Source organism: Nannobrachium achirus (assembly GCF_963921795.1).
Source record: "Nannobrachium achirus genome assembly, chromosome: 10".
In the NCBI taxonomy this organism is placed as follows: Eukaryota; Metazoa; Chordata; class Actinopteri; order Myctophiformes; family Myctophidae; genus Nannobrachium; species Nannobrachium achirus.
Window position 1 is genome coordinate 32,092,725 of NC_137819.1, and position 24,537 is coordinate 32,117,261.

The 24,537-nt window shown below is 42.5% G+C and overlaps 1 protein-coding gene across 1 annotated transcript in view; it reads left to right on the top strand.

The window, feature by feature from the left end:
* The window catches only part of kcnk9 (potassium channel, subfamily K, member 9), a gene marked incomplete at both ends in the record, with an annotated part of 86,013 nt that overhangs the window by 121 nt on the left and 61,355 nt on the right, over nt 1–24,537 (top strand). The window contains one exon of the mRNA XM_080735847.1: nt 1–483. This exon is cut by the window's left edge and continues 121 nt beyond it. Coding sequence (XP_080591973.1) covers nt 1–483 — 483 coding nt within the window. The remainder of the gene's footprint in view (nt 484–24,537) is intronic.

Sequence of the window (24,537 nt, forward strand, 5' to 3'; positions counted from 1 at the left end):
GTCTGGGGGCCAGCTGTTACCGGGACCACGGCCACCGCCACCTCCACCACCGGCGGCATCACGCACCGGTCTGCCCCTCGTCGCCGTCCGCCACCTCGTCTTCCTCCAGACGCTGCCGCCGCTTCCCCGACTGCTGCTGCGCCTTACCGGGGGTCCATCCGGGGGGACATGAGCCCCTCACCCGCCGCTTCCTCGTGGCCATGAAGCGGCAGAACGTGCGGACGCTGTCCCTGATCATCTGCACGTTCACCTACCTGCTGGTCGGCGCCGCGGTCTTCGACGCCCTGGAGTCCGACTTCGAGATGCGCGAGAAGGAGCAGCTGGAGGCGGAGGAGAGGCGTCTCCAAGGGAAATACAACATCAGCGAGGATGATTACCGCAAGCTGGAGACCATCATCATGGAGGCCGAGCCGCACAGGGCCGGCGTGCAGTGGAAATTCGCGGGGTCGTTTTACTTTGCCATCACGGTCATCACCACCATAGGTGAGTTAGTATATCGCACTTTTCTCATTATGTAACGCCATTACGCACGGCTGCTGTTGGGTGCACTTCTACTTTCAGGGCCATAACACTATTATAACAGTGAATATGAGGGAGGATATAACATGTCCTGAGATACATGAACATCCAAGACAAATCACAACCTATCAGATGAGATATAGGCCTACTATTATGTGCTGACAAGACAAGATAAAGTTGTCAAGCAACATGTTGCCGTGCAGTTCAGTTCACACCCACTGGAAATGCTTTTCCTGGCACGATCATCACAGGGAATTGTTGACTCTGTGTGTGTGTGTGTGTGTGTGTGTGTGTGTGTGTGTGTGTGTGTGTGTGTGTGTGTGTGTGCGTGTGTGTGCGTGTGCGTGTGCGTGCGTGCGTGCGTGCTTGTGTGCGTGCGTGCGTGCGTGCTTGCGTGCGTGTGTGTGTAATGTGTGTACGTATAGACCCGTGGGTCATAATCACGCACAGGATCTATTATACGATACGAATGAATCCTCGAGTGGATCAATAAGATTATATAGGCTATATAATGTGTGATTTCAAAGGCCACGTAATGTTGCCAGTACACAGTAAACGTTTCCAGCGTTGATTTATCCACTTGTAACTCCGAGTGCAACTGTAACCGAATGGACCCATTTGTAATTTGCCTACATTTGCATCTCGGAGCTGAAATGAACACAGAATAAATATAGGCTACTGTGTCTGTGTACCATTTTGAGTGTACAACATACTTTTCTCGTTATTCTTTTTAAACAAACATAGGGCCTATAATTACGAAGAGGTATAGAGAGTCACAATGACAAAGCCATAACTCGAACTCAAGCTTGATAAAAGGCAAGGATTTCTCACGACTAGTAAACAGCTTTTAATAGGCCTATAATGCGTGGATATCATATTCATATATCATTCATATATTCATATTCGTTTTCTTTCTTTCATTCTCTCTCTCTCTCTCTCTCTCTCTCTCTCTCTCTCTCTCTCTATATATATATATATATATATATATATATATATATATATATATATATATATATATATATATATATATATAATGCAGTAGGAGTATAGGATGTTATTTTAAGCACGGAATCATGAGCCAGTCCAAAAGCTCCGTCAGTTTGTGCTGCTGCTGACTGTAGTGTGGTGCTGAAAGGACAGCTCCTCTGAGCTCAGCTGCAGACAGGGGCCACGTCATGAGAAAGCCTTTGTAGTAGTAGGACTGTGACTGTCTCGCTCGCATCTCTTGTCTAAAAAAAGACCTAATCTCCAAGCTATACCAACGCCTCCTTGTAGCCCATACTTTTGCCTAATATAACTGATCTACTAACACGCCTTGTAGATCAGTTAGCCAAACGACCGCCTCCTATGGCCTATACATGAAGTAGGCCTATATAAAAACAACATTACTTTTTTCTATTGATTGAGACTGTGATCAATAATTGAAAATAGTAAATGTACCCCATTGATTCCGGAATCAATGGGCACATTTATTATAATCATATTATTGCCTTAGGAATGCGACACAAACTTCTTTTTTAAGTCTCCATTTTTGAAGTCTCCATGGAGTGAGTAGCCTAATCAATAGGAGAAAAAAAGTCATTTTGGGGATGAACTATTCCTTTAAGCTTAATCAGCGTACTCACAACCTGGCAACCGCGATGACAAGGCCCACCCCAGTCTATCTTATTCTTTATGACAGGTTGGAAAGTCCAAATGGGGATTTATAGGCATTCGATTCCATTTCTTTGCAATAAGTCACTGCCACTAAAGTCGTTACTGTGTCATAGGAAGCCAACCGCTGTGAGTTAGAGAAAAGCATCACGAGTGGTGTTGCCAAAATAAGGTCCCCGCTCCCCACCGCGTCGGTTCAGCAGATTATGCACACAGTGCTGTTATTTAAAACGTGTCCCCGGTTAGACCTCTTAGACTGGAAATGAGCTGAGATGGGGGAGCGTATTCAATATTAATTTCACCTTTCTAGAGGTCACAGTCAGAGTCAGGGATGCTTCCTTCCCCATTAAGGAAGTCAGATAGAGCCCAGGACTATTTTTATTATTCAGGTGGAGTACTTTTAGCTAAGGGGAGAATCAAGCACTAGGCATGTCCTGGAATTTACTTTTAAAAGACATGCTGCAAAGACTAATGAAGGTGACTCCATTGTTTCTGTCTGGGATGATGGGATTAAAGCAGTAAACATGTAATATAAATGTCTCCTTGTAAAGAACACATGCAATCCTCCTTGGTGTCTTAGAGGGCATTCGCTGGTTTAAAGGGATGCTGTGTTTTCGGGAAACACGGTGGTATACATTTAAAGTAGTGGTTCTCAAATTGGAGGCCGGGGAACCCCTGGGGGTCCGTGACGTGGTTCCATGGGGGTCCCCGCAGCTTAAATGACTGATAATTAGGAACCAAATGGATCAGTTCTGTAACTAAAATGGAACCATTGGGTTATACGGGTCTGTAACTAGAGTGTACAAATGGAACCAATTGGACCCTTACAGGTCTGTAACTCTGAGAGTGTACAATTGGAACCAAATGGACGCTTACGGGTCTGTAACTCTGATACTGTACAAATGGAACCAATTGGACCCTTACAGGTCTCTCTGATACTGTACAAATGGAACCAATTGGACCCTTAAGGGTCTGTAACTCTGAGAGTGTACAAATGGAACCAATTGGACCCTTAAAGATCTGTAACTCTGAGAGTGTACAAATGGAACCAATTGGACCCTTACGGATCTGTAACTCTGAGAGTGTACAAATGGAACCAACAGGACCCTTACGGGTCTGTAACTCTTGAGTGTACAAATGTAACCAAATGGACCCTTACGGGTCTGTAACTCTCAGAGTGTACACATGGAACCAAATGGACCCCTAAAGGGGTCCGTGGCCTAATGCATACCACAATTGGGGTCCTAGAAATTAAAATGTGAGAAGCACTAATTTAAAGGAATGACAATGACTTTTCTTTCATTGACATGGACTCAATTAGTTAAATGAGGTAAAAGTCCCTAGAAGATGGTCCAGTAATTAGCAGTGTTTACAACCAGGCTCACAGGCAGTATAATAAGAGCAATTAAGACACATAGACCTGCAGCTATACTAAATAGACCCAAGCCAGGGAATTTAATTAGGAAATAATCCCAGAAATAAAACAAAGAGAATATTGTGGAGTGTGTCTGCCAGTTTATCAGTGGTGTCTGAGGCTCTATAATTACAGGTGTGATGTGGTGTTGTTGTAGGGCAGTGGTTCTCAACCTGTGGGTTAGGACCTCCAGGCGGGTCCCCACAGGATTTTGGGGGAGTCCCCAGATGACAGTGAGGTGACAATTTAAGGTCTTTTTTAAATAAGAAAATAAGAAATACAAAATAAAATAAAATAAAAAAACACAAAGAAAGAAAAGAAAAAGACCAAAAAAGTATCAAATCATTGGCCAAATTATCAAATAATATAAGAAAGAGACAACAGTCAAAATTAATGTAGTCCTAATGTCTCAACGCCTACAATTCCAAGTGCTGCAGGGTGGTGCAGCAGTTCAAATAATGATTATTTTGTGGGGTCGCATGCAGCCTGAAAAGGTTGAGAACCACTGTTGTAGGGTCGTGTCCCACACTTTGCCATGCCAAGGGATCCCAAAAAGCCATAGCCTCTGGCTGCAGCCCCCTATTCAGAAATGTCTTTAAAGAGGTGGTGTTGTAAAATGAGTGTATGTGCCCTTTAAGAGGAATGCTGGGAGACGCGGGAGGTGTGGATAGTGGAGGGAGGAAGTAGTTGATCTCTGACCTGTGTAGTGTTTGATGTGGGGAGAGAAGCAGTGTTTTGATGTTCACGATACTGAAGAAGTGATAATAAACGAACTTTGCTTGATTAAAAGTGACTGTTAATTCACCACTGTGCAACGGGAAAATAGTTACACGTTGGGTTGTACCCCGAAGTTAATAACGGATTACGGATTAAGTGTTATAGTGTTAACTTCGGCCATGGAATTGAATGGAATTCAGTTCCCCTGTGTCTGCCGGTTTTGAGACGTCCGGAGGCGAAGACAGGAAAGGTTACAGTGGTGCCATAGTTTTGTACTTTTTCTGTTTTGTATGTATGTGTCTATGGAGTTAACATTACTCTAATATACCCCCAGGTGTGGTTATGATATGCAAATATGTCTTCCTTGTGTATTTGTGGTTACTTCCTGAAAGCTGAAAGCCTCTGAGTCGAATTAAAGGCCCAATTGAAATACACAGATATAATGAGCAACATAAAATCATCCCCTCCCCTTTTCACCATGCAGAAACATCTGTGGATGTGGCTTCAGCTGGGTCACCACCCACCTGAAAACCATGCATACTTAACGAACAGGTGGGTGTGGCCACATAAAAACAACATTTTTACACTTGCTGAGGAAAAACAACAACACACAAATAGTGACAATAGCAGATATTTTTTATTGTTACTGTACTTTCTGGGTGGAGGGAAATGTAGGATTTTTTTGTCCAAAGTAGGGTTGCCAGGTTAACATTGGTTAAAGTGGAGTAATAATCATATGATCATAGTGCTGGATGAGAGAAATGGAGATGTGAGTGAGTGGAGCAGATTAATATGTGCTATGGGAATCCCATAATGCACCAGGCCTTGGTCAGCCCCATAATAATATCAGGCCCAGGTTGCGTAGTATTTGGCATACTGAATAGTATGTTAGTATTTGATTTCAGACAGCCGGTCCGAAATCAAATACTAACATATCGTCGTTGTCGGGTGGAAACCTTGTATGTCCAAGACCGTTCGTTTTGTATTTATCATTTTAAAAATGAACTAAACTAGTGAAAATAGCAGATCTACAACCACACAACGCCTCGCGGACGCGGTGCGAGGCGTTGTGTGCTTGTAGATCGGCTGTTTTCACTACTTTTGTGCGACAGCCTTGTATGATGAAGCAGGGCTTTACTTGGTGAAAAAACGTAGAAACTTGAAACTTGGAGATACGAGGTTTCTGCCCGACAATGACGATATAGTCTTCCAAGCAGTGGCGTAAATATGGTATGTGGAGCCAGTGCGCTTCACCGGGGCCTAGACAAGCAGGAGGCCCATTAATGAAGGAAGAAGAAAAAACTACGGGCAGCAGATATATGCAAAGGCAGTTGAGAAAATATTGAAGTAGCCTGTGGCTGCCGCTTCTATTTCCAGTAGTAGACTACAATTTCAAAATAAAAAGTATATTGTTGATTGAATGATCGCATTGTATCCAAAAAAAGACCCTTGTTTTGAAATGCCCACTGTTTAGAGAGGAAACAGTCAGAGTTCTATTGGCCGGGCCCCTTGACGACTTTGACTTGGCTTCCTCCACTCAAAACAACAACACCACGCCTGGGCATAAAACACAAGACTTTGGAGCAAAAGTTAGTATTTACCGTGCTCTCTGAAACCAAGACAATGAAGGCATAGGGAACAAAAACGTATTTTGTCATCTTCCTTTAGCAGGTGAGTTAAGTAATAAATGTAATATGCTGGCTACAGTTTTCTACAGAACATATCACTGGCACTGGATGCAGTGATGCATCGCATGCCTCATTAATGTACTTGTGTGCTGTAGTTGATGTGCTTTGGCTGTTAGTTGGATCATTGAAATTAGTCACCAGTCGCAAGGGGGGGGCACGATACGCCACTGCTTCCAAGTTATTTTTTAATATGTCTGAAGTGACACCCAACTGCTTAGCAGACAGTATGCAGTACGTTAGTATGTGATTTTGGATGCAACCCTATAATGCAGCGGCCACATGCTGAATCAACCCAGGTCAATCGCATGCGTTGCTAGGGACAGCCTACTTCCTGGTTTGGGCCCTCTGGTTTGATGTCATCATGGGCTCCTTAGTAGGCACAGTTGTGTCCTTTTAGGTTTAGTATTCTTTGAGCGGAGGGGTGCTTTGGATCGTTTTCAGGCCAAGGACCCCTTAGTTGAGAGAGAGATGAAGCAGGGACCCCCACAACCTGTTCATAGATTCCATATTGTTTGGCAGCACACATATCAGTGTATTTTGGATTCATGTCAATTTGTGTTTTCAAATATTTAACCACTTGAACCGTCAAATCTTAATAAACTTCACCTTTCACCCTGTACTTAGTCTGTTCTTTTTTCCCTCTACACCAAACCCCCATGCCTAAAATAGCCGATCTACAAGCTTACAACGCCTCGCGCTGCGAGGCGTTCTGAGCTTGTAGATCTGCTATTTTTGGCTAAGGTTTACAGAGAAAATATTATGTTTCTATCACACAAAGATTTGGAGGACCCCGTGTAGTAACTCTGAGGGTGTCCCCTAGGGGTCCCGGACCTCCTGTTGAAGACCCTTGCATTACCGGGTTGTCAGACACAACCAGGAGGATCAAAAGAGCAGCGCTCCTTTCCAAAAGTTGAACTGTTTCCAGCTTGAAGATCTGAACCGCTGGGAGCGTTGAAACATGATGTTCTGTGCTGGGAAGAGTAGCCACTATGCCTGGTGGACTGGTGCTGCCAGTTCAAAAGGCATTCTCTTTCTCCTAGTCTCTATATCGGGTGCAAGTCCGTAAGTTGAGCCCGTTGGTCCAGCCCTTTTCAGCTCGTTTGTGTTTTTTTTGGGGCCCAAACCGGCCCAAACTTTCAGTACCAGATTTGGGCCTTTCCTGGAATTCAGTTCGGAAAGCAATCAGCAAAGCGCTGCTCTAAAATCAATGTGGCAGGGTCCTGGAATGTAATTTTAATACATTTTGTCCAGTTTGTATGGTAGAGAATATTAATAGAATATAACGTTTACAATTTGGGTGGTTGTATTTTGTCTACCTGCTCTTCTGCTGAGACATTTAGATCATGTCAAAAGTCATGTCTCACCATGACACAGGATCTAACTCAAATTGAGCAAGCAGGCCGGCTCTATTAGACCAATTGAAAACATTTCAGCACATAGGGTACTTAGGGATAAATACATAGGTTTCTGGTACATTCCTGATTCCTATATCATAGAGAAGTTGTCATTATATGTGTGTGTGTGTGTGTGTGTGTGTGTGTGTGTGTGTGTGTGTGTGTGTGTGTGCGTGCGTGCGTGCGTGCGTGCGTGCGTGCGTGCGTGCGTGCGTGCGTGCGTGTGTGTGTATATATGTGTGGAATCGTTGCCATGCAAAACATAGATCTACCAATGAAATATTCTATCAAAACAACTTCTTAACTTCTGTAATTGACGCGTTACACAGCATGACTTTAATATGTCGTGACGTATCATCAGCACACTGCTCTTTAGTCAGCCATCTGTGGCTTATCGGAGATGAAAAGTGCAGGCAAAAAGGTTTCTCCTGTTTGATCTTTCAGGGGTTGCAGTGAGTTCAGTGTCAGGGTTGGCACGAGTCATGGTGCATCATGGCTCTCAGAGCAGCACTGTCATCCAGCTCTGCCGGCGGGGTTGGCGCTATCTGTGGTGGAAGGAGTACTCTGTCTGATATTTACTTTTCTCAAGCAATACCACAATGTAGAAATACTCTGTCACAAGACTTGCCTTCAAGATTTTTGCTTGAGTGAAAGTACAAAATATAGTTACAGGACCAATCGTAAAAGTCACTCAAAATGTCACGTTCCACATTTTTATTTAGACGTTTATTTATTATTTAGAAAAATAACCAAATAATTACATATGACAGGGGTCTTCAACAGGGGGTCCGGGACCCCTAGGGGGTCCTCAGAGTTACTACAGGGGGTCCTCCAAATCTTCCAATCCTTTTTATATTAACAACTTGAACCCTAGTCTCCATATTATGAGAACTGTAGCCAAAAATAGCAGATCTAGCTTGTAGATCTGCTATTTTCGGCAAAGAGGATTGGTGTAGGGGGGAAAAGAGCAGACTAAGTACAGAGTAAAAGGTCAAGTTTATTAGGTAATGACGGCTCAAGTGGTTAAATATCTGAAAACACAAATTGACATGAATCCAAAATACACAGATGATTGTGCTGTCAAACGATGAAACTATATGGAATCTATGGAAAGGTTGTGGGGGTCCCTGCTTCATCTCTCTCTCAACTAAAGGGTCCTTGGCCTGAAAACGTTGAAGACCCCTGACATAGGGACTTACGTCGTTACGGTATACGTATGTTTTGTAATCTAAAAAGCATCTTGCAACTGGAAGCTATCAAATAATTGTAAGGGAGTAAAACGTACAATATTTACTTCTGAGATGTACTGTCGTAGAAGTATTGAAAAATTGACATTCTCGCGTAAAGTAAAGGCACCTCAACAATTTCACATAACCCAGTTGTAGAATCGGCCTTGAGTGTTACGGTACTGGAGTAAATGTACTTTACAGTAATGTTACTTCCCACTTCTTGGCGCTATATGGTGGTGGAGTTCCAACCCACACACACACTCACATGGCTTCCGGCCACTACCAAGGATTAACACCATCTACCTTAACAGCCAGCGCAGCGGGACCTTAGTCTCCCCAGACCCTTACATCATCTTGCACCAAATCACACACCAATGTCATCATGTGAAGGGGAACACACTGTGCTCAACCCGGTGACTCCGTCTTTTCCCGGTGTATCGACTCACTCCGTACAGATAGTGTTTACATATGTGCAGTAGGTCTAGAGGTCTACTCATTCCATTGATTGATTGAAGAATTTATTATAAGTTTGCGTAGGAAAAAGTACAGTTTCATGACAAATCACTGGTACAAGGTCAACTAAAAGGATATCATAGTAAGCTTTTCGGCTTATTTACAGGTACCAGTACCACTTATGTACCTCATATAACATTGAAAGACAGACGGATAGAACACAGTAGTTTGCATAGGGAATTGTCAGTAACAAAAGGGGAAAAATAAAAAAGCAGTCATAAAAAAAATAACAAGGGAAAAATAAATAATAGTAATGAAGAGAAATAGGAGATATTTACAAAGGAAAAGGGGAGGCAGGTATGAACTATTACGAGTTTCAAGTGGCAGCCATTTGTAGGGTTAGGCTGATTTGCACTCCTTTAAGACCTGCGGTAGGGCGTTCCACATGTTGGTGGTATAGCAGGAGAACGAATTAGAGCCTGATTTGTGGAGCTGCATCTGGTGTTGTGATCATGGACATCCTTGACAATACAGATAGTGTTTTTATGTGCAGTAGTATTTCTAGAGGTCTACTCAATAACAGATATAGTGCAGGAAACTCAATCATTAGCTGGGGAAAACAGGACACAGGCCGATCAAATTCACAATAATCACAGGGTAGGAGAGACAAGACGAGACAGAAAGACAACAGCTATACCAGGAAACATTAGGGACATTACCTCAAAATAACCCGACCCACAGGTTGAGAACCACTGCACTAAGAATAGGGTTTAAGTGGTTTAAAACACTGATCCAAGAACTGTTCTGAGGGGAAACACGGTGCCTGGGCTTGTTACCCAAAGTGCAAACACAAATAGATGACCCCTTGGAGTTCCCCCGAAGCAAACCTAACTGACCCCTGTGTCCGTGTGCAAAAGCTAACTGGCAGTGATGGACAGTAACCAAGCACCTTTACTCAAGTACTATGTTTACACATTTTGATGTAGTTTTACTTTACTGGAGTAGTATTTCCAATTTTCAATACTTTTACTTCTACTCCATTTTACTTCTACTTTTACTTCTCTCCATTACAGTTATTTTAAAACCTTAGTTACGGTACTTTGTAGATTTTGATTATTATTACAAAACATGCATTAACATTTCGGCCATTTGGAGATGACGTTGCGATGTGACACATTGTGAGCTTGTACTTGTACCCGGCTATTTTCAAAATATGTTTTTATACATGTATACATTCTGCACAATGTCAATGAGTACTTTTACTTTTGGTATATTGATGCCGATATAGTTTTGCTCAAGCACATTTAGAATACAGGACTTCTACTTGTTCACAGAGTATATCTATATTGCAGTTTGATACTTTTACTTAAAGGACAACTTTGTTTTTTTACAACAAAGGTTCATATTTTAGATGGTATGTTTTCATTTACTTCTTTCTATCGTTTTAGTGATTTTAACGATTTTGATTTGCATGCAAATGGCTAAATATGTATTTTTAGACACCATTCCCAAGATGCAGATGGGCAGATATGACCTATGGGGACTGGTATCAATAGTAACAAAGGAATTGCTGGCTTATTTTGTCTAAAAATACATCTTTAGCCACTTGTATGCATGTCCCCACCCACTGAAATCAAAATACCGTACTAAAATATATGGGCATAAAAGGAATTCTGTTAGAGTGGTTCCCATGACATCATAACATACAATCCCTTTTATGCCCATACATGGAGATCCCTGTCCGAACCAGCCACACAGATATGGGCTGTCTTCCTCCATATTTGGGCATTCCCAATTTTCCCATATGAAGTCCTGTTAGATATGGGCTTAATATTGATAACAGGGATCTCCATATATTTAAAAGGGATTCTGTTAGAGTGGTTCCCATGACATCACAGTGATGTCAAAGCGTGATGTCAGAGCGGCAAACTCATAGACCGTAAAAAAGTGTACGCAGACAGACAGACAGACAGACAGACAGACAGACAGACAGACAGACAGACAGACTGACAGACAGACAGACAGACAGACAGACAGACAGACAGTCAGCATGTGCCGGCAGACCATGCAATAGGGCTTTTACCAACTAGTCGACTAATATAACCACTAGTCGACCTGGTTGGTACTAGTCGAAAAGTTGATAAGGAAAAACAAAGGCCCACAAGATATCAAGCTAATCTCAACTAGATTATAGTCACCACCATACAGTCTTCTTTTTAAAATTACAAACATTATAAACAGAACACTGCCTAGTTCACGCAACACCATCTGCATGCAGTACTGTACTGTAGCAGCGGTGTGTGGGGGATCGTGGTGAAGTTGGTTTCAGGCTGGATATTCACCCAGTTGGATAATGATAACTGGGAACTGCACGGGTGCATATCCAAACTCAAACCAACTTCACAACGGTGGGAAGGGGGCCAAGGGGCCAGTGTAGTGAATTTATTTTCTGGGATTTTTCAGAATCTTCTTGTACTGTATAAAAATATAACTTTGTAGCTAAAACAGGAGCAGGTGAGAGCGGCCCCGCTCGACGTTCCTTTCTGTAGGAGTAGCCTATATTTCACTGAGCTGTATGGACACTAGCGCGTAGCCTAGCCTTTGTATTGACCATCGCATCGGCTTTATTGTGTACCTTGTTTAACGAGAGACACGGCAGATACAGTCATTTTGGTGAGTCCAGTTTTCATTCCTTATTGTAGAAGTGGATGTTGATTTGAATTGTGGCGATTGAAAAATGTTGTTCGTTCCCACATGCGTTTGTTTGTGTACATGGCAACCTAACTTACAGTAGCTCCTGCGAAATGCCGTGCTCAGAGAGTCTTTATTATTACATAATGCGTTATCGACTAGTCGACTACCAGTGGGTCAAACTATAGTCGACTAGTAACAATCACTTGTCGTGAAAGCCCTACCATGCAATTGCTTGGAGCCCAGAGGCAGAGGGCCCAACCGATTATTATATATACCTTTACACATATATGTTTTAACTTAATTGAAATAGTGAAAATAGATGATCTACAAGCTCACAACAATGTGTTGAGCAAATTCTCTTATCAGGGTCCCCTTGGCACAACATATTTTCAGATAGGTGACTTTCAGCCAAATACATTGTGATGTTTATTTAGGGCTCCGTGACATGAAAATGTTTGAGAACAACCACTTCTAACGAAATGAAGAAAATTAACGAGACTAAAAATCGCGCCGGCGGGTCCAGAAACGAGAGACAGAGAGTGAGATAGATAATGTTAGCACATGTCAGACCAGCTGTCGTGAGTGTGTGTGTGTGTGTGTGTGTGTGTGTGGGGGGGGGGGGGGGGGGGGGGCAGCCTGGTCACCATGGTGACGCTATGTACAGCCACCTCACCCCCTAACCCACCCATGCACCCTCCACTAGTGACCAGATTGGCCCTGGTGGCCAAGTTGATTCTATTCATTTTCTGTGACTAATTGCACGGAACGTTTTCACTTTTTTTCCCCCCTCCGATGTCTCTCTCTCTCTCTCTCTCTCTCTCTCTCTCTCTCTCTCGCTCTCTCTCTCTGTCTCTTTCTCTCTCTCTCTCTTTCTGTCTGTCTGTCTGTCTGTCTGTCTGTCTGTCTGTCTGTCTGTCTGTCTGTCTGTCTGTCTGTCTGTCTGTCTGTCTGTCTGTCTGTCTGTCTGTCTGTCTCTGTCTGTCTGTCTGTCTGTCTGTCTGTCTCTCTCTCTCTCTCTCTCTCTCTCTCTCTCTCTCTCTCTCTCTCTCTCTCTCTCTCTCTCTCTCTCTCGTTCTCTCTCTCTCTCACATCGCCGAGCACACAGGAGATCTCCTCCAAGTCGTGTCGCTCTTATTGTTGAGCACATTAACAACTCAAACCCTTAGCGTAGCGTACCCGGGCGTTTGTGGAAAACAGGCGATCTACAAGCCTACAACATTTAGTTTGGTCCCGTTCAAGCTTCTGGAGAGATTTCATGTAGAGATGAGAATGAGAATAATAGGATAACGATCATAGAACCTGATATATACTAAGGCTACAGTATGCACGTCCACTGGGACCCGCCCCCTAATCTAGACCGCGTGGCAACATTGAGCAGCATGGAGCATTGGAGTTTGGAAGTGCTAGTTGCAAATCACACAGCCCTGCATACCACCTGTTTCTAATTTGCACATAATGCAAGAGGCAGCAGGATGTTGTGTTGTTGAAAACGAGTGCTTCCAAACTCTGACACTTGGAAAAATAAAAACCTGCACAGAATGTCTTGACAGAAAGTAGCTCATAACATGCTATGGTGGATTTTTATGAAACAAAAACTTTGCAGATAGAAAGAGGATAATTCAAGCTTTCAGTACATCCGCAATGTTGGTGAGTTAACTTTGTTTAATACAATCAGATAGGACTTTTCTGTTTAGATGTATGGGCTGTCAATGGCAGAAATTATTTTTTTGACACTCAGTAGGTGTGTTCCCACATAACAGCAACAGTGATGTCACGTGCATACCCTCTGTAGTAAAGTTTTCGCAGACCGAGCTGGAATCGAACTCCGGTCTCCAGTATGTGCAGAGCCTGTAACCCAAATCTGATTTTTGTCCTATCCAGATTGCAGTCTGATTGGTTTTATAAAGTATTCACCAGAGCAAGGACCACACTACATAATCGATAGAGTTTAAGAGTTTATTGAAGTGAACTGGTGAAACGAATGGAGCGAAATGATTAGAAAGGCGAGGGACTTCTGGCTGAGTCGATGATGCAGAGTGGCCGATGCCGGATCGTCAATGATGCAGTCTTCGACAAGTTGCCGATGATGCCGATGCAGAGTCGATGACGAGTATCAGAGGCAGAGTCTCCGATGCCGAACTTTGCAGAATTGGGGAAGCTTCGAAGGGGGCCCGCCGCAGTTCCCGGGCACGACGGACCACCCTGGAGCCCTATACGGAAGGAAAGAGTAGAGAGAAGAGATAGAAAGGTAGTGGGGGTTGGTGGGAGGGTTGCAGAATGCAATAACGATTAGGGGGAAGAGGGTTAGGTGAGCTTTTATAGATGAGCGGATGCAACCTGATTGGAGGTGTGGCCCTGCTCCTGAACTTCTGCTATTAGTATAGCAGCAGAGGCCCTCAGATTTTGAGATACCCCTACCCGAGTTAGAACAAAACACAACAATGTTTTTTCTTATCTTTAGGGTGTCCCATTAATTAAATGGATTGTTGTGAAATTTAATTTTTTGGGGAAATTAGTTTTTTTGGCTATGCTTTAGACTTACTCCAATCTCTTTAAAAGGCAAATCCGAATAGGTTAAAGCTGACAAAAAAAGCCTCTAACTGCCTCTAATCTTCATACAATCTGCTGAGAAGTGAACCAGGTGTCTACCCTACATCATCAAAGAGTCAGAATGCAATTTACCTAAAGAAATACTGAAATATTGTCCTTTAAACAAACCTTTAGTTTAGGCGGAAATTGTACTTTTGTGGTGAGGACTCCTTTACTTTCTCTCATTGACAAGAAAAACACATATTCAAATAAGCTGTTACTGCATTGCCTAAGATGCTACTACACAATAACCAGTGGTTGTGTGGAAAACTAGTACAGTTTTATTGCAAATCTGATTTCTTTAGACATACCCCTCCCCTGAAAAAGACAAATTAGGTAATTCTGAATGGGAGTTAGGTGCATAAGTCAATGATGGTCATAATGTTTGGAGAGGGAAAGTCCAGGTGGCTGAACAGTATCTCCTACAGAAATCCAAGTTAAGCGTGTCTTGATATGAATTAATAAAGGTATAGTCTAATAATAATTAACAAAAATAAATAACAATAATAGACGGGGGTCTTGGCTGTCCATATTGAAGTAAAAAAAAAGCTCTGGTGGCAGCCAAGGAATTCTACAATTTCACTTTCCCAGACCCACCCCAGCTCGAGCACCAGTTCACCCATCCACACCTCTCTTCCACCTATGTCCTAAACCTTTCCCAGGATACTGCTCTTGTGCAGAGCCACAGTCTCCTACACCTGGAGGCAGCTCAACATCACCACCCTACCCCAGTATCACTTTGGAGATTTGAGAGATTTTTTCTACCAATGACACTTTAACACACAGTAAATTGTTCTGACATCACTCGTCAAGAAGGTCTTTGAGATTCTGTTCCTGCATCTCATGGTGAGTGACTCCCTGGACCCAGTTTTCATACTAGGAAAACACTGGTGTGGGAGATGCTATTATCAACCTGTTCCACAGTACCTCTACACACCTGAGGTCATGTAACACTGTGAGAGTCATGATCTTTGACTTCATCAGCATCTTCAATACCATACATCCACAGCAGATGGTCCTGAAGCTGTCAGTGATGCAAGTGGATCTAGGTTTGGTTGCAGACTATGTCACCAATACTGGTGCTCCCCAAGGAGCCATATTGTCACCGTTTCTGCCCACCCTCTCAACTTCATGGATGACAATGTGGAGGATTACAGAGCCCTGGTGGAGAGCTACATAGTGTAGTGAGAGTTAGCGCCCTGAGAGTGATCCTCCCAGGGTCAGCACAACATTATTTTGTCAGTCCTTTGTGCCAGTAACCATCATGCTCCATAACCAAGGCTGACCCCCATTATGTTATATCCTGTTCTTTGGGATTACAGACTTCTGCTTGACTCTGGCACACATGCACACAGACTACTACAGAACCAATCATGCCCTCCTTAGTCTTGAACAATCTGGTGTGGAGAGTGAACATGCAAAGAGCAAGGTTATTGAATTGAATTGGTAGCCTACGTGTGCACTTGCCATGTGACTAGTCACATACAAAGTTTGAGCAGCATCAGACAGTGTCTTGAAAAGCCAGACAGCATTATGATGCCCTGGCACCTCCAGAAAGATATCTTTCTACTTGAATTTATGAGTGCACAACTTTATCCTTTAACCACGTTTGCCTTAAAATACATTTCCACAATTCATTTTCCACAATTAATGAATGGGAGACTCAGTATAGGAAAAAAAGACATTGCTGTTTTGGTGATGTGGTACAGTACAGCCACCTTTCCTTCCCCCAAAATGATGACCATCGTTAACTTATGGCCTGTTATTATGTCACCCAACTCCCATTCAGAATTACCTAAAAAAAAAAAAAAACACACCCTAGGTAGGGTCGGCGATAGGGCCTTTCTGTGTGGAGTTTGCATGTTCTCCCCGTGTCTCCTAGGGTTGATACCCTCACAAAAACATGCAGTAATCCTGGTCTCAATAATGCCTTCCCCTGGACAGCCGGGGCGCTTGATGGAGGGGAAAGGAACTGGTTGGAATAACGTGTTCCTTCCACGCGCTACGTCCATCCCGGGGAAATCCCCCCTGTCAGGTGAAAAGAAACAACTTGGACTACTCATGCATTGAAGGAAGCATGAGTTCAGTCCGTTGTCTCCCCAGGCGCGGCAGAGGGAGAGCAGAGCCCAGGATTACATAGACAATTGGCACTGGGTGAAAAATGGGTTGCAAAATTGCGGGATAAAAAAAAAAAAAAAAAAGAATTACCTAAAAAATAATGACATTTATGCCATATAGGCCTTGTTCTAGTAGTTTTAGATACACTGCATGATAGTGGGTTATTCATTTTTCAGTTACTATCAAAACCACCACCGGCTGGCTGTCTGTCTGTCCGCCAGTCTGTCCGTCACACATCACGTCATTTTTGCAAAACACATTTTTAAACACTGCTCCTACAGATACAAATCACAACCTCTGCCCCTGATTTACCCAGCAACCAATGCCACTTACAGGGAATTTGTGTATACATGTGACCTGACGGTCGCTTATCTCCCGATTAGGGAGTCTTACTGGTATTCTGACAGTTTGGTGATGTGGTACAGTTTAGCCACCTTGACTTTCCCTCCCCAAAAATGATGACCTCATTAACTTACAGTATGTCACCTAACTCCCATTCGGATTCAGTTTGTCTTTTTCAGGGGAGGGATATGTCTAAAGAAATATGATTTGCAATAAAACTGTACTAGCTATCTCCACACAACCACTGGTTATTGTTTAGTAGCATCTTAGGCAATGCAGTAACAGCTTATTTGACATAAATATGTGTTTTCTTGTCAATGACAGAAAGTAAAGGAGTCCTCACCACAAAAGTACAATTTCCGCCTAAACTAAAGGTATGTTTAAAGGACAATATTTTAGTATTTCTTTAGGTAAATTGCATTCTGACTCTTTGTTGATGTAGGGTAGACACCTGGTTCACTTCTTAGCAGATGTTATGACGATAAGAGTGAGCATTCTCAAGTTAGAGGCTTTTTTGTCAGCTTTACCCTATTCGGATTTGCCTTTTTCAGAGATTGGGTTAAGTCTAAAGAATAGCCAAAAAAACGAATTTCCCCAAAAAATTTAATTTCACAACAATCCATTTCATTGATGGGACACCCTAAAGATAAGAAAAAACATTGTTGTGTTTTGTTCTAACTCGGGTAGGGGTATCTCAAAAACGAAGGCCTTTTTTGAGGACTTGCTGTAGGACTATATACAGTAAGCTCCATTAGAGAATGTGGGAACATGACTTTTGCAAACCACATTCCTTGGTGGTTTGAAATGCGACTCAAATTTAATTTCTAAAGATGTGTCTCAGTCTGGACAATCAACCCTGTACCTGGTCTGCTCTTGTCTCTCTCACACGAAACGTCTTTGCCAAAAATAGCCGATCACTTGTGAGCTTGTAAATGTTAGGCTAATGTTCCCACCAGAATACAGATGCTATAGGGTTCAAGTGGCTAGCTAATGTAAAAAAATAAAAATAAAAGATAGATCCTATCACACAAATATTTGGGGGCCTCCCCTGTACTACCTCTGAGGAACCCTAGGGGTCCCTGACCCCCTGTTGAGTGTGATCTAAGTACTTGCTGTCACTTGCAGCATGCATAATGCAACTTGGTGTGTTGTCAGTTTAATCACGGTTATTTTAGAGAGATAAAAGAGGCCGCTTTATCTTTGATGTGTTTTTCTGCCACGAGACACCTGTGGCAACATTCAGATTTTATTTTTCATGTTTTTATACTGGCACCTCGGTTGAAGTTAAAGATAAAATAAAAATATATTTTCTTCATTAAAACCATGGTTACTCATAGCTTCACGTTTCTACATTGAATATGTAATCCACTTGAAATGAAAGAAAGTGTCATAGAAAATGTTACTTTATTTTAAAAGTTATCAAATGAAAATAGATTCGAAGAAGAATAGAAAATAGTTATTCGTGTTACCTCCAGATGTACAAATTATGGAACCAAATGAACAGGTCCATTTGGGTCCATTTGTACACTCTCAGAGTTATGGGGGTCCTTGAAATGAAAGGTTTGACAACCACTGTGCTACATGAAATGGAGCAGAGCAGTGGAATGGTAGGCCATCATTGGTAACACCTTTGAAGGAAGTGAGAAGAGACCCATCTTCTATCCATTATGAGCCCCTGCCCTTTTACCCGTCTGTAAAAAGTGCCCTCTCCAGACCATGAATGCAGCTTTTACTATGGCGAAAGAAACGCAAATGCCCCTCTTTCCATGCCATACCTAAAGACAGCATTTAAGAGAATTGCCTCGTCCAAATGCAGCATCTTGCAGCATCTTATATTGAAAGAATTGCCTCTCTGTGTTGAAATCCATGCCTTTACGCCACATATCCAGTATTGACTTGATTATGCTTAGTTCAGTGTGGTATCAAGCACCAAAAATAACCGACCTCCAAGCTCACAACACGTCGCAGTGAGCTTGGAGGTCTGCTATTTTCAATATTTCCACCAAAAGCCCCTTTTTGAAATTTCAACCCCTGCCTCTCTAATATTCTCTGCACGTGCCTGCCGCTATGAGCTTGTCAATCTGCTATTTTCCGTTAAAGCATTCCCCACAATAACAGAAAATCGCATCGCCTACTCCCGCCGTTCCTGGGCGAGTAGCGATTTACCGTTTGCAAATAAGAGGGCATATTGCATTTCAATGCTTTTTACGTGTGCAAAACGGTGCACTTAAGACAAAGCGTTTCTCTTACATCGCTGCCCTTGGCGTGCACAAGCTCGGTTTGTAGACAAGACATCTGTTCTCTGCTATGGGGCGCAACATCTGATGAGACCTTTGTAATGTTTTCATGGATTTTATTCAACACTGGCTCGTAGGCTATTGACAGGGAGCTTTCTGGAATTAATTCCTCAACTGTATGCCATCCATAAGTTTCAAGTCCATACGCGGGATTAGGTGTTATTAAGGGGTTAAGGCCCTTTCCCACTGCGGTGCGATACGTTAAAGATAACAAATAAAATATATATTTCTCCATTGAAGGAAATGAGAGTGGACACAATGCATCAAGTGTGCGCGTGCGTGTGTGTGTGTGTGTGTGTGTGTGTGTGTGTGTGTGTGTGTGTGTGTGTGTGTGTGTGTGTGTGTGTGTGAGAAAGGTAGAGAGTCAGTGTGTGCGTTCAGTTCACACTGCACCTTGAAAATGATTGACAGGATACCACCGGCTCATATATTAACAGTATAATGTCCGTTGATGTGTCTTCAGTGTCCAATGTCCATTTATCGCTGAGAGGGCAGTTACAACAAGCATTTCAGTGCATCATTTTAACTGTTCTGCTGCCCTTGACGATCCTCACCGTCATTAAAGGAGTCATCCAGACTAAAACACATATAGGGTTAAATCTGTCTTTTATCATACCCCTTTATACCTGCTTTAGTCGATTTTTTTCATAGCTGCCCCTGTTGCTAGATTTCGGCTGCCCCTGTTGCTAGATTTTGCGGGCCCTCTCATAACTAACAGAGTAAATAGACTTTATACTAGTGCGGTTATTTCTTCAGCTTCAAAATTAGTATTCTTTTATTGGATTGTGTTTACACAACGTCCTGAGACCAACCAAACCGCTGTTTTGACCTCACAGGCACCCTTACTTGTCAAACGGCTTTTGCTCTGCACCAGAGCAGGGAGAGGAGAGGCTAGAAAGGGAGGGGAGGGAGGGGTCGGTTTGACAAGTAAGGGTGCCTGTGAGGTCAAAACAGCGGTTTGGTTGGTCTCAGGACGTTGTGTAAACACAATCCAATAAAGAAATACTAACTTTGAAGCTGAAGAAATAACCGCACTAGTATAAAGTCTATCTACTCTGTTAGTTATGAGAGGGCCTGCGAAATCTAGCAACAGGGGCAGCCGAAATCTAGCAACAGGGGCAGCTATGAAAAAAATGGAATAAAGCAGGTATAAAGGGTTATGATAAAAGACAGATTTAACCCTATATGTGTTTTGGTCTGGATGACTCCTTTAAAACCGGTTACTACACGACGCCATTGACAGCGCTCACCGTCAATCTTACTGTATTTACAGTAAATGTATTAATACTTACAGTATGTAGCTCCGGTCGCGGCCGCATCGGTAATGTCCGCGATTTGTTTAAAACGCACGTTGGGCGTGCACGCGAAGTGAAGCTCCTCCATGTTAAGTCAATGGAGAGGCCCATAAAGAGACTTCATTTACTCCAAATAAGACTTTTCCCAAAGCACAGCTCCAAACAGCAATAACAAAGGCACGGCCGGCGGCCGCCATGACACACTGTCACATGACACATGTCATGTGACTAGATGACGTAATCGTTGATGTCATTCAACAGTCCGTGTGTGTACACACATTCCAGGCAGGCCTTTCACAATAACAGCGTGTGCTAATGGGCGGATCTGCGTGGCGTCAAAGAAAAGTTAACCCTTCATACCCTGCAGCACTAATTGTGTTAAGTAAAAGAGTTGACTTAAAATGAAAATGCAGAAAGTGATTTTGGAATGTAGCAAGCATTCAGAGGACATAGGCAATGAGGTACAACGAAGCAGCTGTGTTAAAAAAAAAAGTACTTAGGCAATTATGCTATGACTATGAGTATGAGGCGATCATTTAAAAAAAAGTCTAATACATATTCAAGGGATGAAGCAGTTTTCAAACATCATATCCATCCACACGTCCTTTAAACGTCAATATATTTAGCTCACATGCAAAGGACATAATTCAACCAAATAGTTTGCTGATCTCTTGATGTTATATAATGAACGTGTTATTTATGACTCCTCCAAGTAATGAGTTTTCATTTCTGTGCATATAAATTATATATCTTTCTGGCATTTTGAGGCATAATATTTTGAAACGCACTCTATCACCCCATTTTGTCTAATGGAGTATTGATCCTAAATAACTACGCAGGTTCTGGGATCATGTAATTATGCCAGCCAGATTGTGGTTTTGTTTTGTTTGGTGCATTCCATGTTTAATAATAAGGGGCCAACAATAGTAATGCAGCAATTTCTGCACAAAATTCATATTCATATGGCTTATTGTCACTGGAAACCTTGTATGTCCAAAACTGTTACTTTTCAAGTTGTGTTAAAACTTTTAATTGGTTAATTATTTATAAAATCCACACAGTTTACTTATTTTTTCTAATTGCAACAAGAGCAGATCTACAAGCCCCCTGTGTGGTATGTTTATTATATTTTTTAATTTAGCACATTTTGCGCTACACTCGTTTGAACAAGTAGCGTACATTGAATTAGTACATTTCCAAATAATGTAAAAAAAAAAAACTAAAATGTTGAAATATGGAGATACAAGGTTTCTGCCCGACGGCTACCTTATTCAAACAGTGAATTACATCTCATTAAAACCCGCCATGATGTCTATAATTTGCGAGGACCGTATTCCCGGTGCAAAATTGCAGGCAGTGTTTTAGCGGAGAAAGAGGTAATTTCAGACACATTATGCGCTCCACTCTGCATCTTGAACAGGTGAGCTGTTAATGGCTTTCAGACTCAGAGTACTTTGCATTGCCCACTGCATCGCAAGCCTGTTGACTGTTTTCCTGTTTTGGAAAGTAACTTAGTACATTTACTAAAGTACTGTAGCATTGCAAACCACTAAAAACCCATTAGACTTATTAAACTGGACCTGTTGTGTCTATAATTGGAACACTTTTCACCCCGTCTACACCAAATCGCTTCACCAAAAATGGCCGATCTACAAGTTTGCAATGCAAGCTTGTAGATCAGCTTGTAGATCGAATAATGTTCTCCCCAGAATATGGATGCTGAGGTTCAAGTGAGGGCCACTTCACCCATTTTCAACAACCATTATAAATAAGATGGCATCATTTCTATCTACTCGGTCTGTGTCTCAGACAAGGGCTGTGGACAGTTCAGAAACCTGCCTACCTAACCTAACTAAGTTAGATGTGACCGCAGGGAGCAGTTTAGTGTGAAAACCTGCAGCAGTTGTGACACGCTGTCATGCTAAGCTGTTACCCTTGCCTGTCACACTGTGTTACTCTAAGTTGTTACTCTTGCCTGTCACACCCTATGCTATTTTACTCCTCCTACAGGCACTTGCTGTAACTAGACCTGTAATCAGTGTTAAGCCTGTTCAGTTGTGGTACCCCCACTCGTTCACTTAGATCAGCCAACACAGGGATGCTGACCGAACCCTCGCTAAAAACTCCAGGGCAAAAATCCACTCGTCCGAGACAGTTTGCCCTCTTGGCTCCCAAGTTGCGGAATAAACTCCCTGTCGCACTTAGAACAACGGACTCACTCGCTACCTTTCGCCGTGGACTGAAGACTCACCTTTTCAGACTCCACCTAAACCCTTAGCACTACAGTAAAATCAATGACCATACATGAAGCTAGTTAACATTTGTTTGTTAGGTTTCTTTAGAACTTGATTATATTGTGTTTTTCTCTAGATAGATATCCATTTACATTGTTATATTGCTGTTAATGTACTGACCTATTATCTTGTTTATTATTGCGATGTTGTATCTGCTTATTGTAAGTCGCTTTGGATTAAAAGCGTCTGCTAAATGCCTAAACTGTAAACTGTAAACTGGTAGATCAGCTCAATTGATGTCCAGCACACCTGAAACTCTGATCAGTTTGGCTGAGTGTCTCAAAGTGTACAGATCTCCTCTGCCCTTTTCCTCCTCGCGTGTGCTTTGAAGAGCCTTTGCTTGTAAGTTTACATGCAATTATGCTCCCCTGCACGCAATATTTATCGTCAATTAATGTCCGCCCCCACCATGTCTCATATGCATATGTATATATGTTGACGTGTTTCTTTTTTGCCATTTTTTTAAATCTTTAGGTAGGTGTAAATAGTCAAATTAGCTGGTACCCCCTGTGGTTGCTACTCGACCTTAGGGAGTGTTACTTGTAGCTGTGTTCAGTCCATGTTAATAGTTTCAGCAGTTTTGTGACTAAAGTATATCTTGTCATGTTGGGTGAAGAGTGAAGGGCTGCTCTGCCCCCATGACTGCTCACATGTAATTACGACCATAGGGAGCAAGTTAGTGCTCTGATCTGATCTGTCTGGTTGAGTGTCTCAAAGTGTACAGATCTCCTCTTTGAAGAGCGTTTGCTTGTAACTTTTCATGTATGTTGACGTGTTTCTTTTTTGCAATTTTCTTTTAAACTTTAGGTAAGTCTAAATAGTCAAATTAGGTGGTACTCCCTACAGTCGCTACTCAACCTTAGGGATTGTTACTTGTGTAGTGTAATGCAATCTGATGAACAGCATGGGAGCTCAACACGTCACCGGGTTAAGTTGCACTCGTTCACTGCAATACATTAGGCCTACTTCTAAACGGCATGGAACCTAGCAGCATGCAGTCAGAGAGAGAGAGAGAGAGAGAGAGAGAGAGAGAGAGAGAGAGAGAGAGAGAGAGAGAGAGAGTCAAGTCAGTCAGTCAGTTAGTTTCTTTCTTTCTTTCTTTCTTTCTTTCTTTCTTTCTTTCTTTCTTTCTTTGTCTTCCATCCTTTCTTTCTTTGCAATGCTTTGTGTCTTTTCTATCTGCCAGTGTGAGTGAGATTTTAGTGTACAAATGGATACAGGAACACTGATGATTTGACTGTGTAGTATAACTGGTAGAAATATGTTGCAATGCATACGTAATAGAAGTACAAATCCTGTAGAACAGGGGACTTCAACGATTGCTATAGGCTATGGTTACTTACCAGTAAGACTCCCTAATCGGGAGATTAGGTCGCAGCGGGATTTTAGGGCAAAATGTGTAGGAGCAGTGTCCAAAAATGTGTTTGAAAAAATCAGCCTGATGGTGGCACTATATGGGACAGATCCATGTTGATGAGATGAGTGTAGACATACTGTGTATCGATTTGCGTGATTTTAGGGCAGAATCTGTAGGAGCAGTGTCCAAAAATGTGTTTTAAAAAAGCGGCCTGAAGGGGGCGCTAAATGGGACAGATCCATGTTGATGACATGAGTGTAAACATACTGTGTACCGATTTGCGTGATTTTTGGGTAAAAATTTTAGGAGCAGTGACCATAAATGTGTTTTGCAAGAATTTATGGTGACCATCTTCTAGCCCATGGTGGCGCTAGAAGATGGTCATGTGAGAATTGATGGGTGGAGTGTGTGTGTGCTAAACTTGGCTTGGATCGGGGCAACGGTTGTGGAGATATGAGCAGGGCAAAAGTGTGACGTGTGACAG